This window comes from Salvelinus alpinus, chromosome 5 (genome assembly GCF_045679555.1).
Source record: "Salvelinus alpinus chromosome 5, SLU_Salpinus.1, whole genome shotgun sequence".
NCBI lineage: Eukaryota > Metazoa > Chordata > Actinopteri > Salmoniformes > Salmonidae > Salvelinus > Salvelinus alpinus.
This window is the reverse complement of record NC_092090.1, coordinates 30,773,959-30,793,859: the sequence shown is the minus strand read 5'-3', so window position 1 is coordinate 30,793,859 and position 19,901 is coordinate 30,773,959. Positions and strand designations below refer to the sequence as shown.

At 41.0% G+C, this 19,901-nt stretch overlaps 1 protein-coding gene across 6 annotated transcripts; it reads left to right on the top strand.

Moving 5' to 3' along the window:
* Positions 1 to 678: 678 nt before the first annotated feature.
* LOC139575029 (neurotrophic factor BDNF precursor form-like) lies at positions 679 to 18,811 on the top strand. Of its 6 annotated transcripts, XM_071399950.1 has the most exons (3): positions 1,001 to 1,618; positions 2,323 to 2,431; positions 17,760 to 18,811. In XM_071399950.1, the coding sequence occupies exon 3, from the start codon at positions 17,781 to 17,783 to the stop codon at positions 18,588 to 18,590; it is 810 nt and encodes a 269-aa protein (XP_071256051.1). In that variant the 5' UTR covers positions 1,001 to 1,618; positions 2,323 to 2,431; positions 17,760 to 17,780; the 3' UTR covers positions 18,591 to 18,811. The 6 variants fall into 6 exon arrangements, with proteins under 6 accessions (XP_071256053.1, XP_071256051.1, XP_071256054.1 ...); XM_071399952.1 differs by lacking the exons at positions 1,001 to 1,618; positions 2,323 to 2,431 and adding an exon at positions 679 to 909; XM_071399953.1 differs by lacking the exon at positions 2,323 to 2,431.
* The last annotated feature ends 1,090 nt before the right edge of the window (positions 18,812 to 19,901 follow it).

Sequence of the window (19,901 nt, the reverse complement as noted above, 5' to 3'; positions counted from 1 at the left end):
ACATTTTCTGTAAAAAGAATAAGTGGCATCTGATTGTGCACAAGTGATGTTTTTGAAGGTATCGAGTTGATTTCAGGGACTTCATAGTCTTGCAAAGCCCTCTTGACTTCCATAACCCACCCCAAATACACACACACAGTAACACACACACAAACACACACACACAGGTTGATGGAGTTTATGGATGTGTACCTGGGGAATGCTATCTCTCTTTACCCTAGAAGTGGTCCCTTGGACTGGAAGTTAAAATAGACATACAGTATGTACAGAATTAGACTTAGGGGAGGGTTACCATGCATGCAAGTGTCAGTGGTATCGTGTTTTCAGGTACAGCCATCTGATTGAGTAGTGTGTTACATTGTTAAACCTAGTTGTCTAATTAGTCCGACAGTCCACGTAGCCTATTTGTTGTGTGTGTTCATGTGCTAGAGATCTAATGTAGCCATAGGCTACCATTCCAACAGTATTTGCCATGAGCGACGAATTATTAATACCATTCTGTTTCACTTATTTTACAACTCCCTAGATAGTTCGAATCCTGGTTCAAAGTTGGGCAAATATCTCCTATTACTCATGTTACTTACCAGTACATTTGTAGCGCATATACGAGTGTCACAGGTGTGACGAATACCCCAAGCATAGCGCTTCGTCACTGCATAACAATTAGATCGCTGAGTGTTCGCGGTGCAACTGATGGAATTTTACTGAAAACAGATATCGCGTTTGAACTTGGAATTAATGATTGTAAACTGAAACATTTAGGATTTAAACCATTGAGTTGTGGGCTACAGCAAAATACCTAAACATATCTAGAAGTTTAGGGCATAGCCTAGACTACTTGAAGACGTGGATTCACTTCTGATTTTTCTAGGCATTTGAAAACGAAGCAAATAACAGTATATTGCAAATGTAAGTATATGAGTCTGGCTCTGTTTCGTCCTCAACGCTAGTTTTATTTTTAGCAGCAACAAGTTCTCAAAGAACATCATCTCAATAGCGAGAGGGACGATAAACGATTGAGAAATGTTTGTCTTATCCGGTATCATCCCACCTCTGATTGTAAAAAATAGAAATGTTCAAAGTTGTGCGGGCTTTGCGTAATATTGCCTGAGTGGTAACAATAGATAGGCAGCGAAAGATATAACCTAGGCTACTTCGTACATATGTCTTATATTGTACAACTGTTAGGGGGGCTCAATATTATTGTGCAAACATAGCCTAATTTAAAGAACTGAGATTGTATTAATTGAGTGGTCATTTAGGGTCCCTCATAAACTTGACTGCCTTCGCTTATTTCAATCACGTAAGACCTCTAATGGCGTTGTCCGGGAGAGGGTATTGCGTATATCTGTCTTTCTATCTATACAGGCTTTTGTGAAAATCGCGGCTGGTTGTTGTTTGTCCTGACTGTAGAGCCACCAAGGTGTTACAGAGTTTAAGCACGCGGAGATTGCAAAGGGTTATTAGATTGATAAGTCACCGAAGTGGTGGGCGATCTACTGAGCACAGCAGAAGTTCTCATATGATGACTTCAAACAAGACACATTACCTACCAGCATCTGTTGGAGTGAGTGGATATTAAGACACTTCTATCTCCAGGACAGCGTTGAGGAAAATGGTAAGTAACATGGAAATACAATCGAAACAGGAATGGTATCCAAGAAATAGCAATGCTTGCGATTTAATCCGGGAATTAATATAGGCTAGCTGGATGATGGGATGGACTCTGTGGGCTACTTAAGAAACTCTCAACAGAAACCCATGTGTTTGTTAAGAAGGATGATATTGGCAAAGCTTCTGTAAAAAGATTGGAAGTCATTTCTAAGCTCAAGAAATGCAGGTAAATTATGTATTGGGATATATTGTATCATCTGTGCGCGAAATGTGCGAGTGTGCTGTATTGTCTTTCAGGACTTTAAGGTTGTGTATATTGCTAACCAGGGTTTTATGGTATGTATTGAATATCCTATTTTCAAGTGTGGTGCCAATGAAAGCAACATGTGTGTACCTGTCGTTCTGCCCTATACATGACTTGAAGAGTGCGGCAATAACGCAGTAGGATCAGCATTGTTAGGTGTACAGCTATTTGGAGACGCTATTTGATTGAGCCTTTGTGGTGACTAGGGGCTTTTGGTATAGGTGCTGTTTTTCTTAAGGTCCGGCCAACATGTGATCAAATATTAACAGGACAGGCTTGGGGAGAAAAACGTTCACGTGACAAGGCGTTGGGAAGCAGTAGAGTAAAGCAGTATCAAATGGCACTTAACAAAACTATAGATTTTTTTTGCCCCCTTAGTTACCCTCGCTGTGTTATGCTTTCAGCACGTTGGACAGAGGCACCGGAGTCGTTGCATGGACTAAAACACCAAGTGGACATCAACTCTCTTTTGCTGTTCCCTTACCAAAGCTGGGGAATTTTTTTCAACTTTTGGTAAGCGTATGCTGAGGGAGCCCTGTGATCTATAACGGAAAACAGGAGAAAAGCGCGTGTCAATGAAGGGCTTGCGCTTTGAGATTTGTCTCGCCACTTAGAGCATGTGAAAGTTGAAATCTTAGAGCCGCTGTATAGGGCGTGCGTTCTTTTCAAGCTCCAGTCTTGGTATACAGCGTTAACTTTGGGAAATGCAAGTCTTGGTCTTGGAGATCTAACCACTGATAGTGGTTGTCAGCCCTTGAAAAGGTAAGAGTTCCCTCCATTGTGATTCATTGTTATTCATCCGCCATCCTTGTCATTATCGCCTATATTGTTTTGTGGTTTCAAATTGAACTTGGATCCTATCAAATGCACCGTCATGGTATTGTGCATTGATTTGCGTGAAATTATATCCAGCTAATTATTTTCCAATTTACTATTTTGATTTGATTTGATTGATAACAGTCAGCGTTTATGGATTTATGCAAGGTGCTATTTCACCTCATGAAAGTTTCGTTTGAAGGATGTATATTTTTATACAGATTACAATATTTCTCAGTACTATGAGTGCATGACGGAGCCTTAAATTAAACACGCAAAGCACTCGTTTAGGTTTATGCTGTAGACATTTAGCAAACGCTCTTGTTCAGAGCGACTTACCAAGGCTATGCATGAAGGGAAGCTTAATGCAACTCGTAAACAAAACCTTTAGAATCACTCAAATATATTTTTTTACATTTACTGCAACACAATCTAGGCTACGGGATCCCGTCTCCCAATCGAAATGGAACTTTTGAATGCGCAATTCATGAATCATTCTACCCGGCACTAAGCAGAATAATGGTGCATATCCTAAATAAAATATTAGCCTCAACCCAGGCTACCTCCTTCTCACTGACTCGCTTCATATTAGGGCATATCTATCTATCTATATGTATTTTTGTTTGTCTCGCATATCAAACTATTGTATTCCTCTCTCAGCCCTAAGCGGCAAAAAATAGCCTACTCTTATCTGTTTAACATCTTACCATCCTCCGTCATCGCGATCAAATCACTTGTGTTTTTACTACAGCCGCTCCTCGGTTTCATTCATACTGCGCTTTCACTCTAGCACTAGCATCACCTGCTACCCCTCTTTGTCCGCGCACAAGTCTGTGTAGCCCACATTCGACCTGTCGGAGACAACTTCCACGTTTACAATAAATAGCAAAACCACAAATTACACAATGATTTAATGAAATATGAAGAACAAAAACATTACCGAGAAATCACCTCATAGAAATCAGAGGAATTTCAAAGATGCAATCAGAGATATGAAATTACAAGAAAGATAGGCGTGGTCAAACTGCCTATTGACAGATGTTAGGCTATGGCTGGCTAAAGGTGGTGCGAGATAAGATGGCTTGATAAGAAATTGCCCAAAAGCAGTTTTTTTTTAAGACAGTAGAAAACCAGGCATGCAAGATTGCGTTGATCTTCAAATTGATTAGTCCGCGACAATGTTTTTGCTGACTTAACAGCCAACGGACTTTAGAAATTCGTCTTGCGTGCCAGCGAAGAAACTGTGGATATTGTCTGTATTCAATCTATCTCTTTGTACGGCTTCAGTTCAAAGATTCTGATTTCAGGACGATGCTATTGAATGGCAAACAGCTGCAAGAAAAACCCTAAGATATCAACGCCCACAAGCGCTCGCAGCCCTGTTTTAATCAAGAAGCTTCCAGTGGGGTTACATTTCAATGCATTATTGATGCATTATCCTCATTTATAGGCTACGTCTGAATTATTACAGCTTCATTGTGTTTTTAAATGTTTAAGTTCAATTCTAGCTTGCTTTAGAGAACCAAATAAGGCTCTTTAAAACATAGTCCATGCGTGACTCATTATTTAATTAAATAATTTACTTAATCATTTAACGAAATGAGTATACTTATTAGGCTATTGCCTATATGAAAGCAGGAGACCCGTTAGTTAGGATGACGCTGTAACATATATCAGCTGTAATAATAAGAACAAGAGGAATCATGTTCATATTATTTAAAAAATGTTTTATATAATAGGCCTTATAATAAGATGATAATTACTAGGGCTATGCTTAACGAATCGATCGCCTAAAACGTTTTCGTTTTATTTGTTGCAGTGGGTTTATGAATGAATAGACCAGCGACAATATGACAAATTGGCTGCATACAAAGCAACATGTATATTGTTATTTGTTAGATTTTTAGGTTATCTGTTATATTTCTTAATTTGGTCAGGTTTTTCTTTTAATCATTTTCTCAGGAATAACATATTTTCTTCAGGAAAGTCGTAGCGAGAGGAGACGTGGGTTTATGTGTAGGCGTGCGGAGGGAGGGGAGAGCGGAGGCGGGGTAGGGGGGTCTGTGGGGTGGCACGACACACTTTGTATGTATGAAGTTTTTTTTTAGAACTTTCTGCAATGTACGTCATCGGATCAGTCCATAAATGGGGTTGTGTTATCTTACTGAGAATCTCCCTCAACCGGCCCCCCTCTCCGCACTCTAGCGCTGCAGAGTTGGGGTGGGCGTCAGTAACAAATCTGAGGATGGTAGGTTTCATTCCAAATAACATGAAATGCTATTGTGGCATCATATTTGACAGAATATGCGTGTTTCATTCTTTATAGATGACTCACAGGGGCGATGAGAGATATTTATGTTTGCGTTACTATAAAGGTGTTTAGCTTTCCGAGTCAACCTTTCATGAACTTTAAATGGTGAGGTCTATGAACATGTATAGCTATAGCCTATAGCTCTCGAAAGTATTTTATTATTTTACATGGTAGGATCTGAATTAGGCTAACAGTTGATAACACTCCAGTTGGAACTCTGAGTCTCAACACAAGTTTTTACAAAAACAAATCCGTTTTCCATCCTTTTCGTGCGTAATTGAATAGGTGATAGTTTGACATTTCCGTAACAGTAAAAAACAAAACCAACAAAAGGATAATGATTATCATAATATGAATAGGCTAATGATAATAATATTAGAATAATCGGATTATAATCAGCGGCTGCCTCGTCATGATTTTCATCATCAGCACCTCCATCCATCTAGTTATCATGTCATCATAATGAGTTATGGCTGGTTGAAACGTTTGAATCCAGCTATTTATCTATTCAACGATGCCGAGACACATCTTGGTTAGTTTAAATCATGGGAATACACGATTACAAAAGCTGATCCAACACAATATGTCGAGGTTGTTTTTTCCAAAACCAATACCTTGCTGTGCTGCTTGTCCGGTAATTGTAACCAACCAGACAAGAGTCTGACTGGCTGCTGGCATGACGCCACTGCAGGACAATTCGGTGTGTGTGTGTGTGTGTGTGTGTGTGTGTGTGTGTGTGTGTGTGTGTGTGTGTGTGTGTGTGTGTGTGTGTGTGTGTGTGTGTGTGTGTGTGTGTGTGTGTGTGTGTGTGTGTGTAACAATGAGGTCCGATGAATTGTGTCTGTTCAGAAAACAGAAAAGAGGCATAAGGGAATTGTCATATTTACAATCAACTCAATTCCGTTCTTACATGTAATTGATTAAAGTGGAGTGCATTGTACTGAATGTGCTCAGAAAAATATATGTAATTGTAAAAGCATTTGTTGTGCATGCACATTGCGCATATGTGTCTGTACAGTAGCCTAATTAATATCTTTGTTCAGCGTAACTTTGAGATGCCTTGTGGTAGAGTTGGACTCAGGATACCTGCCATGAGTGTTTGAATATGGAATGGGGTGCTGAGCTCTACCACTGGTTGGCTTTCCACACTCTTTTGATATTGACATCAAGTTGGATGCCTGTGTTATGGACAGGGGTGAGCGACTCATTTACCTTACCTATTGAAATACTTAGGTGTAGTGCTCAAATAAGAGCTTCGCTTAGATCCCCCAGACTTATATGTACATTTTATTTGTGTGAGTTGATGCTGCAGTCAATTTGATGAAACAAAGAGTGTGTTTTTTTTGTTCATGAGTGTGTGTGTGTGTGTGTGTGTGTGTGTGTGTGTGTGTGTGTGTGTGTGTGTGTGTGTGTGTGTGTGTGTGTGTGTGTGTGTGTGTGTGTGTGTGTGTGTGTGTGTGTGTGTGTGTGTGTGTGAGAGTGAGTGAGTGAGAGAGACAAACAGATATATGAGACTTCTTGCAAATTCCCCTGAACTGAGCTTGTTATGCCTTATGCATTTTCTCATCCAGGTGTTCCCACAGGGTTTGGGGCAGTATATACATAGACAGACTAGAGTTCAAACTTTCCACTGGTTCTTAATAACACTATAGCCGGATATTCATTATGTTTCATGGGAAGCAGAGAAAGGGTTAATTGTACCCTGAAGTGTGAATTTTGATATAGAGTAGCTAATTCTCAGCAGATATACTTATGATGCCCATTTTGATGCTGCCACAGAGCCTCTGAAGGTGTCTTAATTGAATGTTCATGTCACAGTGTGGATCTTGACATCGCTGACTTGTCAGAATTATGTCACAGTTGGCAAGAGAAGATGTGAAAAGATGTATGCCTGTGTGTAGTGTCATCAGTGTTGTTTTGGGCATCTGGTCAGTGAAGAGCAGGTATAGGGTGCCACAGTGTGTGCTTCTTGTGTTCGATAAGAGAAGACTATCATGTTGTGTGAACCACACTTTAACTCCAAAATGTTATTCAATATTTCTAAATGGTTTGTTTATGGACTTCAGAACCATCTGTTTAAAAGTTTATGTCTGTTTTATTTTTTAAAGGTTTAGTTCATTCCATGCTTCAGATTTCTGGTTACTGCCACCAACCCCTAAGAGAACCTATGGGAGTGAACAGGGCTCCATCACCATGCTCTAAATGGCATGCTCAAACCACCTCATAGTACCCTTCAAGTAGCCTAACTTTATGTGTTTATATAAAAAATCAAATTCATCATGCTGCCCATTTCTGAGTAGAAAATTGTTCAATGGGTAAAATAAAGCATGAGTATGCCGCTTCTGTCCAAGGATTGTAATGTTATGAAAGACGTGAAACAAGGAAATGTTGGTTTGCCACACCATTCATGGTAAAGCGCCCATCACTCTTGAGAACTCTTTTTGCATAGCAATGACACTTTTTGACAAAGATAACCCTAGTGGGAGATGTCCCACAGTTAACTTCAAGAATTATGTCTATTTTCTGAAAAACGATTGGTGATTGTCTGAAATTAACTTTTATTCTGAAAGTGGCATGCTGAAAGCCAGTTTAGTTCACTGCTCAACATAACATAATGGTCTTATGTTAGCATGAGTGAGTGTGTCTGAGTTTCAGTTTAGGGGCAGTAAGTTCTGATTAGGCACCCAATGTAAACTTCATCAGACACATACTGTACTGTAGGTGCAAGGGCTGATAATTAGCAATGACACGTATAGTATAGTATAGCATAGCATAGCACAGCATGGTACTCGGTATTGGCTAGCTCTTTCTGACTTTGCTTAAGCGTGACCCAACTATGCATTTTAAATTCAGTTGCGATGCACTTTATTTCAGACACGCTAAACTTCATTTTGAAGTTCTACACAAAATGCTAAATAATCTCCTCAAACAAACTCTCTTAGGTAACAAGTCTCCTGAATTTTCCACTACTTAGAACGCCACCTTGCATTGTGCTGTATTTGCAGATATGAGAGAGACCATGTTGTTGTTCTTCTCATGAGATGCCAAGTGATTTATTTATGAATTACCTTGTTGGAACAGCCCCTGTGCAAGCTTCTTTTTTGTTGGAGTCATGTCGCTCAGCGATTGCTGATGCAACTCTTTGTCATCCAGAGTTTGCCCTCGCCTACTGTGATCCTTCAGGGAGGGCTATATTCCTCTTGGCATGTCCCCGCGTGTGTTGGAGGTGGAGTGAATCACAAAGCAGGTGTGAGCATTCAATCCCATACTGCTATATGCCAAGTAATAACCCTCCACCTCATTAACTTGTACAGAGAAGAATCACGATGGCCATATAGCAAACACATCACAATAAATCTTTAATTGGAGGAGGTCCAAGCCACAAGGATAATGAGCTGTTTCCTTCATTTGACTGAGGTTGAGCCCAGAACCTTTTCTCTTCATCACTTGACTTCTCTAAACTCCCACTGGATGCTAAAGTCAAAAGATTTATTAATTTAAGTGAGACATTTTCTTTCCTCTTCCAAGTTTATTGATTCAAGCCTTATTGAACACTGGTGGGATCTTCAGAATAACGTGTACATTTTCTTGAGTATATACCTTTAATATTGTGAAGCCTTGTATTTAATGATAATACTTTTGCTTTAATATGATTAAGCTATGTGTTATGAGAAGTTTACAATTTTATGTTAGGGGAAAAGGGAATGGAGACAATTGGTATCATGGCAAAAAGTGTCTACCAGTAGGCTTTCCGCCTGCATAGATCCCAACAACTAGGACATGGAATCTTCTCATTATATAGGCTGCCTGGAAGCGGCGCTGTTCAGTAGCTCTGGTTCTCAATCAGGCATTCACCTCGCGCAAATCGTGGTGCTGTCTGCGGTTCTAAATGTTTAATATGCGGCGCGTTGATAGAGGCGCTGTCCGTGGTGCTGAATGTTTAGTTCGTGGGCGCGCTGACCACAACACTGTCAATGGTGTTGTTGTTTTTCTCGCGCTGATCGCGGCGCTGTCCATGTTGCTGAATATTTGTGCGCTGGTATAATGTCACAACGAGGGATTACCACATATAAATTATAGGTGCACGCATGATTGCATGTCACTTTGGATAAAAGTGTCTGGTAAAAGGCTATTTTTGGGGGGGAATCTGCGGCTTCTTCAATTTAAGTTACAACAATTTCAAGAGCTAGCCTATTCGAATGCTTCTTTGTCTTAAATTTGGACATTCCCTGAGATGGTTATATCTACTTGTAACCCATAGTTTTGTTGGTATAACATACATGGCATAGCCTACCTATGGGATCTGACGATGAACCATTTCAAAGGCTTAGGAAAACGAGGTCTAGCTAGGCAGGCTTACCTTTTGCATTTATAACACATCTCCTGGTCTATACAGGAACATTTCAATGTATCCACTGCTAGTCGTAAGTCTTCTGTAGACTTAATCAATCCCATACAGAATATACACTTAGTTATAACACGTTAATTACATAATTATGTAGCAGTGAATGTGTGTTTCTGTCCAATTCCACAATTGAAGTAACAGTGCTCTCTAAAGAAATGCCATATTTCTGGTAAAATGCATGGAATAAGAATCTCTTTTTGGGTAGGGTATTGGTTCTTATTTTCATGATTTATTTGGGATTTTTTAAGACCAGGTTCTAAGTAGTAGTCATAATATATATATATATATATATATATATATATATATATATATATATATATATATACACTGCTCAAAAAAATAAAGGGAACACTTAAACAACACAATGTAACTCCAAGTCAATCACACTTCTATGAAATCAAACTGTCCACTTAGGAAGCAACACTGATTGACAATAAATTTCACATGCTGTTGTGCAAATGGAATAGACAAAAGGTGGAAATTATAGGCAATTAGCAAGACACCCCCAAAAAAGGAGTGATTCTGCAGGTGGTGACCACAGACCACTTCTCAGTTCCTATGCTTCCTGGCTGATGTTTTGGTCACTTTTGAATGCTGGCGGTGCTCTCACTCCAGTGGTAGCATGAGACGGAGTCTACAACCCACACAAGTGGCTCAGGTAGTGCAGTTCATCCAGGATGGCACATCAATGCGAGCTGTGGCAAAAAGGTTTGCTGTGTCTGTCAGCGTAGTGTCCAGAGCATGGAGGCGCTACCAGGAGACAGGCCAGTACATCAGGAGACGTGGAGGAGGCCGTAGGAGGGCAACAACCCAGCAGCAGGACCGCTACCTCCGCCTTTGTGCAAGGAGGTGCACTGCCAGAGCCCTGCAAAATGACCTCCAGCAGGCCACAAATGTGCATGTGTCAGCATATGGTCTCACAAGGGGTCTGAGGATCTCATCTCGGTACCTAATGGCAGTCAGGCTACCTCTGGCGAGCACATGGAGGGCTGTGCGGCCCCACAAAGAAATGCCACCCCACACCATGACTGACCCACCGCCAAACCGGTCATGCTGGAGGATGTTGCAGGCAGCAGAACGTTCTCCACGGCGTCTCCAGACTCTGTCACGTCTGTCACATGAGCTCATGTGCTCAGTGTGAACCTGCTTTCATCTGTGAAGAGCACAGGGCGCCAGTGGCGGATTTGCCAATCTTGGTGTTCTCTGGCAAAGGCCAAACGTCCTGCACGGTGCTGGGCTGTAAGCACAACCCCCACCTGTGGACGTCGGGCCCTCATACCACCCTCATGGAGTCTGTTTCTGACCGTTTGAGCAGACACATGCACATTTGTGGCCTGCTGGAGGTCATTTTGCAGGGCTCTGGCAGTGCACCTCCTTGCACAAAGGCGGAGGTAGCGGTCCTGCTGCTGGGTTGTTGCCCTCCTACGGCCTCCTCCACGTCTCCTGATGTACTGGCCTGTCTCCTGGTAGCGCCTCCATGCTCTGGACACTACGCTGACAGACACAGCAAACCCTTTTGCCACAGCTCGCATTGATGTGCCATCCTGGATGAACTGCACTACCTGAGCCACTTGTGTGGGTTGTAGACTCCGTCTCATGCTACCACTAGAGTGAGAGCACCGCCAGCATTCAAAAGTGACCAAAACATCAGCCAGGAAGCATAGGAACTGAGAAGTTGTCTGTGGTCACCACCTGCAGAATCACTCCTTTTTTGGGGGTGTCTTGCTAATTGCCTATAATTTCCACCTTTTGTCTATTCCATTTGCACAACAGCATGTGAAATTTATTGTCAATCAGTGTTGTTTCCTAAGTGGACAGTTTGATTTCACAGAAGTGTGATTGACTTGGAGTTACATTGTGTTGTTTAAGTGTTCCCTTTATTTTTTTGAGCAGTGTATATATATGCTATAAGCCTTGGACATCTTATCAGATCTAATCACATCTTATCATTACACGCAATGTAGCCACATGGCACAGAATCAAATGCGTTATTCGTTTTTTATGTACAGTACAGCTACAAAAATATCACATCTGATGTCAGTGAAACACGGAAGAAAGATCCATGGCCAATCCCTTCTTTATCCCACTCCCATCTGTTGACCAAAGGCGTATAAAAAACATGTATGAGAGCTAGGCCTGCTTTAGTACTCTGGTAACCGTGTTTGGTGGCAAGCAACCAGTCAGCCAGTGGCGAGTCACATGTTGCAACGTCATTATGTAGTAAGTTACTGTAGTTGCAAGGGATACAGGCGTCATTTCAAGCTCAAGAGGTCTCTCATCGCGTAGTGCCGTCGCGGCGCAGTTTATAGCATGCAACCCCTTCGGTTTTAAGCGATCTCCAAAGGAGCCGCGCAGCCATGGGAGTCCATTACCTCAACCATGCAATTTCCACCATCAATAATTTAATCTATTTGCTGCAAAGCTGAAGAGATATCCCGAAGCTGTCGGACAGTACAGGGAAAATATAGCTTAAGTAATTACACAGGGGGTTGTCCAAAACATCCCAGATGACACTGTCCTGTTGAATGGTCTCCTTTACGACTGGGCAGTAAAAGGTATGTTTTTCTTAATTAACTTGTTTGATCATTTTCGCTCTGCTGTGTCGATGCTCGCTCTTTTAGTGAGTGGGGAGATGTTTAAAAGTATTGTAATCAAGTTGGGGATCATGCAGGCGCACCGACTCGGTCGCAGTTTGAGAGAGGATACGTGTAACTCTATCCTCTTGTTCATTAATAAAAAACGGCGTTATTATGCTGATTGAATTTCTAATAGGGACCACGAAAGGGGTCAGTGGAGGTAATCATTTCGTTTTCTGATGTGTTTAGCTGATTAATTAATGCGAAGAGTTGTACATTTAGCCATGTTGGCTATTGCCACTGTAAGAAATAGGCGAGTAGACTACATTGCCTACCCACATAGGCTGTATGCCTATTGTAGCCTATTCATTTTAACCCATAATCCATGAATACAATGCATCTAAATGTAATGCTGTAAATGGACTTTCTTTTCTCAAAAACCAGAAAGGTTTGTAAGCAAATTATTTAAAAAAGTTTGATGCACTCATTAAGACTTTATAGGAAACAGCTATACCCTGCAAGGTTGGTCTAGCTCTCTCTTAAACCGGATAACCTCACAAGGCGAGGATGGATATACAGATTATAAAACGGATCCCTACATGGAGCAGTCGCGCAATTATCAAGGAGCGCGCGGATAATACCACAAATATTACGTTTTATGCGCTCTAGCGCGAGAACAACCCAGCGCCGCCGCGATACTGCTGTTTACCAAGTAAACCTTGTTAATGTTTGGTGTAGAGATTTTTTTTATTGCATTCTGTCTGAGATTATTGCTGTATTTTAGTGTAGGCTAGTTTGTCTCGAGACGTTGCATCAAATAGCTCTGAAAGTAGCCTCCAATTTGGCACAGACTTGGAAAACTAACTACATATGCATTAATGACATTCCGTGAACACGATTTTCTTTTTGTTTAGTAACCTTTTGCTTTTTCAGTCTACAAGTGTTCATGTTTTCCTATTTGACTTTGTTATCGCCTTAAAGTGTGTGTGTGAGTGTGTGTGTGAGTGTGTGTGTGTGCGTGTGTTCGTGAGAGAGAGCGAGCGAGAGAGGATTAGGGTTTTAAGAACATCTCGTGGTCTAATACGCCATCTAGCGCAAATATATGGAAACTGCTTGACACCCGTTTTAAGGTAGGAATTGGTCTAGGTCTAATGTGCTGCTGTTGAGCCTTTATCTTATTATTGTTCGTATAGACCACTTGCAATCAACTTGCAATAAACATCGTTTTAAAATACAACTGATTTATTCAGATATAAATATGGGCAGTAGACTAATAAGCTAACTTGAGCACTGTCGATGAAAGTCATTATCTTCAAGACATACCTTTCATCACATTGCTAAATGTAATTATCCTAAGGGTTTATAAGGGCTATTTAAGGGTTGTAAAAATCTAAAAGAGAGTACAGAGTACTGGGATTGTCGACCTATGTGGGGACACTGTCTGACAGTGTCAATAGATTAATTGACATGTAATGCAGACCTTATGTTTATTTATTAATTAAAATGGCCTACACTGGTATTACAGGCTAGCAATTGGAAACTTGTCATTTTAACAGTCAATTTACACATAAAAAAAATATTGTTAGGCTGTAGTTTTGAAGCAGTTATCATTTTACCTGTGTTACCTGGTTTGCGGTCACATTGACAGGTTAACATGTTGCACCACTAATTAGCGGATAGACATACAGGAAATGTTGCACTTATTAGAGTACTACGTTTATCAGGAGGCGGCTTAAGTATGAAGTGGGTAACCTTTGAATATTATGATATTGTTATATATAGGCTTTTGGACCTGTCTTTTGTAAACTGGCACATTAATGACACTCACTGGTTCTTTCCAGAGGAAGTGGTGGAGGACAACGCCCACAGTGTCTGTCAATGGAAAATATGCAATTCATGATCTACTGGAACATATTCCAACAGTCTTAACATGTCTTGTTTTAAGTGGTCATTACATTTATTTTATATCAGAGTTTGCCTGGAGGAAAAGCTACAGTAAATGATACTTATCCATTTGAAGATGCTATTTGCGAGTGTCAGATGGGGAGCAGATCTCTTCAAAACAGGCTTCCACGTGGTTTCTTGGTTGCATCTGTTAGCTATTACTGGGAAAAAGGATAATGGCGTTACATTTGTATATTGTGACTGAGTCCTCTAGTATGTTTCCAAAATATATAGTTCATATAAATGAAGCACTATCTTTTAGGTAGGTTTATTTGGAGCACATACAAAGGTCATATTTTAATGGACTGGATAGGAAAACATGTTGATTGGTGTAGCCATAGCACAAGCTGATGTACAGGGATCTTGGATCATGTGGAGAAAGGGTATTTTCCTCCTTGTAGTGACTTACTTGACAATGTGTTTTCAAAGTGAAAACATTTGTTAACTTTTCACTGGAAAAGAGAGGAGTGTTAAGACAAAAATGTTGAGAAAATGTGTCTTTGAAAAAGAAAGTTAGTATGTATTGTCACAGACATTTTGCCCACATACATGACTGTAAGTTAAGTGTAAGTGAAATGTGAAGTCATATGTGCTGAGTTTTGTACATGGTTGAAACACCATTGTGTTTGTGAATCCACTCCAGCATCTGTCAAAGGGAGATTTTTCATTATAATCCCCACCTGGCACGAAGAGCAAACACTGCAAGGCACCAAGCTATCTCTAAACCGAACCGTATAGCCGTGCCGGCCTCTCTCACAACAATTGAACAGGTGCTCATCTGAATGTGTCATCGTAAAGCCCTGCCACTACGTAGAAATCCGTCAACTTTTATCTATGAACGTTCTGAATGCACCAAATGCAACTGTAAAGGACTGATTTTATTGATGTAAATCTTGATTTTACGGAATATGTTATGGCTGGATAGAGTGTGGAAGTTTGATTGTTCTCTTCCACACCATACTGTACATATCCAGTACATGATAATTAAATATCAGTGTACTGATTACCTGGAGATAAAAAGAAATTGGACCGTAAAATCCAATTCAGAGCTGAAGATATTCTCAAATCTGATATAGTAAATGAGAACATACCAGCCATGGTGAGAATCACTTTTACTTTGGTTTGAATTAGATAGGTCTCAGAGAGTACTGTTATTCTGAGCCAGTCCCACAGCAATAAAGTGATTCATCGGCTAGATTGCATTTTAACAGGATGTTGATTGAGAGCATAAGCCATATTGATTTTCCTGATGGAAACAGGAAATAGCCGAGTTAGAAATAAAATTATTTGTTGTTCCCGGTGTGAGGAGGCCCAGAGGACTGGCAGGCAATTGCACACTGATGAGTGGCACTGCCCCCAAAACACCTCCCCTCCATCCTGTCCCCTATGGAGACCTGGGAGAGACGTCATCTGTGGTTGTTATGCCGCGAAATGACGCCTGCACTGACTCCCCACCCCCTGTTACTGCAACTTAGCCCCAGCGATCCATCAGGGAAGAAGGACTACTACCTCTGCTGCAGCATCTTCTACATGAAGATGGACCCCCAATCAGTTCATGTATCAATAAGCAGTGTGATGGGATTTCAGTCCATGGATTTGTTTTCCTTGATCATTGGGGCAGCCTAATGACGGGATTTGACAGGTCACAGGAACACTTTATAGGATGATAAAGGATTACCTCTTATGAATAATTATTTACAAATTTCAATATTGAGAAAATGTTGGAATGATTTCCTGCTCATCTATGTTTGCTTGGCTATGTTTTGTCTCCAAGGTTGTCTTGTCGGTAGGAGGAAAGATGTCCCCATCCCCCTGCAAACACGTACAAACCAAGCCCTCCTTTCCTCTCCTCCTCCATCCCCTCCCTTCCCTCTAACACACACTCACACTCTGGAGAAACACGTCACTGAGCTTGGGGACTCAGCGGCTCATTAAGGAGAAGGATGTGATATTCTCAATCGAGACTGTGAGACTCCCAGCACGCCTATTTATAGATGCAATATCTCTATGGCAGTCACCGTGGCGTTGGCTAATCGCAGCCGTGGCCCCAGACGCCAATTAAGAATGAAACAAATGCTTTTTAGGTGGGATCTGCCCCTCCCTTCTGCTAAGGTCCTTCCGTCCGCCACAATGTCTGGTGGGGGAGCGGATCTGCTTGGAACGTATTCCTGCATCAGGTTCGGGATACAAGGAGGGCGGCATGCAGAGTGCAGTCAAAGCCCTGCCGTGGCTATTTTTAAATGCACCCCTCTGGAGAGCAAGAGCTAGGTTTCTTATAATGTGGTTGTTTTCATATGTTTGACTCTGGGTCTGGGATGTCCGTGGATATGTTGAATTGCTGTGACTCATAGGGCATAAAGGTAAGAGATGCTATTGTGAGCTAGGGGTGAAGGATGAGGATGAGGGTGTGTGTGTATATTGATATATTTTGGCTCTGTTGGGCCCTTGTGGCATTCTTTCCCTTGCAATGTCTGTTTACCAAATTTATGTGAGCAGCTGTACAGAGTATGCATCTGATAGAAGGGGTACGTGAGTGTGTCAGGATGCAAGCACATTACCTCTCTTCACTTTTCTAACCAGTACTTTACTGACTCTCTCTCAGTCTCTGCTAGCGCTACTGCTCACTCTCAGCATTCCTTTATTTATACATCTCTATGTCCCTTAATAAATCCTGCTCCCAATTTGACCCTATCAAGTTTAGCATATTAATGGTAATATTACATCAAAGATTGGTTGCCTTTTGCAAAATCACACAAAATGAACAGTCACTTATCTGAACCTAGTCAGAAACACTCATGTATTCAACCAATCAATCGATCAATAAGTCTCTATTAACCCTGTGGGAAATGTGGTGTGAAGTCAGGATAACACATGAAACGTGTTAGGCTACAATACATGGCATTGGATTGGAAACATGATATAACTTGCCTGTTCTATAGCTACACTGAAAAAAGTATTCAGGCCACATAGCGTTTATGATACAGTACATGCCAACCTTGGATAACAACATCAAATATAAGAAAGATAATGATGATGATAATAGTGATGATGATGATTATGATGAAGACATACTGTAGTTTCATTATTAGTTTAACATAATTGTTTAAAAAATTGTTGTTGTTTGTTGTTGTTGAAGAAGAGAAAATAATGATATATTGGGTTGCACTTCATAATAGGATGGACCATTAGGAGATAATTAGCAATGTAATGCTTTGACACTTAAAGCATGATGCCTAGCCACATCCACTCCCAGTCTGAAAAAACTTGGCCTCAGTTGAAAACGCTGGTGTCAGCAGCCCTTAATGTTGCTTCTGGGGCCTTTGTGGGAAATATTGTAACGTTGTATGAGGAAACAGAAAATGGAATTCACAAGAATGTATGGTAATTACTTATACTGTTATTTGCAAGTTGGCCAAGTAGTAGTGGGCACTCATGGTGGTGTCAGACTGTTGGCTTTCTTTGCAGCTGGAGGAGAAATGTGATACTTTGGTAGTAATGGGGGGAGATGGTAGGCGTGCATCATCTAATGGTGCTTAGTAATAACTGAAAGGAACACAATTAGATTGTGATCCAACCTTGAGATATTATGGAATACTGTAATAATGAGTGTATTATAAACAGTATATTGTATAAGCACACAACTCTGATAACTCAATTGAAGAAAACTGTTGATATATTATATAATACATAATATAGCTACATAAGATTATATACATATGAATTGCACTTCATTTCATTCTCTCTCCCCTCTCATCCTTCTCTCTGCTCTCTCTTTCTCTCTCTCTCTAGTTCCACCAGGTTAGAAGAGTGATGACCATCCTGTTCCTTACTATGGTTATTTCGTACTTCAGTTGCATGAGAGCTGCTCCCATGAGAGACGCCCCTGGTATAAGGGGCCACCGAACGGAAGGCTACTTGGGTGCTGCAGTGACGGTCGGCCAGGGCCACGGGACTCCACAGAGCGGGGGTGGGCCGGGCCAGCATGGGGGACTGCCCTCGCTCACAGACACGTTTGAGCAGGTGATTGAGGAGCTCTTGGAGGTGGAAGGAGAAGCATCTCAGCTGGGGCCTGGGGCTGACAAGGGCCAGGGAGGAGGGGGTCCTTCCTCTGTGGTCACCACGGAGACCAAGGATGTCGACCTGTATGCATCGCGGGTGATGATCAGCAACCAAGTGCCTTTAGAGCCACCGCTGCTTTTTCTCCTGGAGGAATACAAAAACTACCTGGACGCCGCTAACATGTCCATGAGGGTACGGCGGCATTCTGACCCGTCGCGGCGTGGAGAGCTGAGTGTGTGTGATAGTATTAGCCAGTGGGTGACAGCTGTGGACAAAAAGACAGCAATAGACATGTCTGGGCAGACCGTTACCGTCCTGGAAAAGGTCCCTGTCCCCAATGGCCAACTGAAGCAATACTTTTATGAGACCAAATGTAACCCTATGGGGTACACAAAGGAGGGCTGCCGTGGAATAGACAAGAGGCATTATAACTCCCAATGCAGGACAACCCAGTCCTACGTGCGAGCGCTCACCATGGATAGCAAAAAGAAGATTGGCTGGCGGTTTATAAGGATAGACACATCATGTGTATGCACATTGACCATTAAAAGAGGAAGATAGTGTATATAATGTATAGATTTTATTGAGAGTTTAAAAAAGAGAGTAAAGAGAAAATATCTATTTGTATATATACATAACAGGGTAAATTATTCCGTCAAATGAAAATTTTATGGACTGCATGTAAAAAAAGATGACGTTTATACAGTAAAAGTGATACTACAGTCTATTTATTGAACATATTCATGACCTTGTAAACAATTAAAAAAAGATCTGATCAGTCATTTGCGCCCAGTTTAAATTACTATATCACATTCCTCAAGACATTGTGGTTTGTTTACGTTGCCAAGAATGTGAGAAAGAAGGAAAAGAGTGATGAGAATGAGGGAGAGGGTGAGGACGAGTTCCATAAAAAAAACTTGCATGCTGCTTCAATTGTGAATTGAGAATTTGTCCACCTAAGAAAAAAGGATATGATACCGACCAAAACATTCCGTTTACATACTCAACAGTAAGGGTTTCCTCCTCAGTACTTTATCTGTTTACTGTTCTAAACTTCTCAAGGTAATGTTGGAATTACATACTATGTCAAGGTGCTGTTGTCAAAGCTTTGCTGTTTATTTTTTTATCCCCACCAGAGGACAAAATATAAGAATATATATATATATAAAATTTATTCATTGACATATGTTTCTGGATTAATATAATTCATTTTGTATGTTGTGAAGTTGTTTGCAATATTAAATTGAAATATTTGAATAAATAAAAATGACTATAGGCAACTGAAAAACAAAACCAATGTCAATAAAGTTTGAACCCTACATTTCTAGTTACACTGCATAAACATTAGAGGAAAACATGGACGGATGGATGGCCAGACAGATCAGCAGACAGATACATAAATACCTACCTTCCTACATGCATACCTACCTACGTACCTGCCTGTCTGCCTGCATGCATGCAGACCAGATGAGGCTGGTGGGAAGAGCTAGAGGAGGACAGGCTCATTGTAATGGCTGGAATGGAATAAATGGAATGGTATCAAAACATATGGAAACCGCATGTTTGACTATGTTCCATTTATACCATTACAGCCATTACAATGAGCCCGTCCTCCTAAAGCAGACAGACAGACAGACAGACAGACAGACAGACAGACAGACAGACAGACAGACCAGATAGATTTTATTTTCATCAGCATTGGCTTGGTTATAAAAGCCTCAATATATACTCAATCAACAACACAAAGAATCAGAACATATAGAAGGCCCATAAGTCTACGTCGTATAGCCTAGGCTACAAACTGATCCTTGATGGCCTCTGAGAGCTTAATGATGAGTACATTCAAAGTTTTCAACCCTGAAGACAGGATCC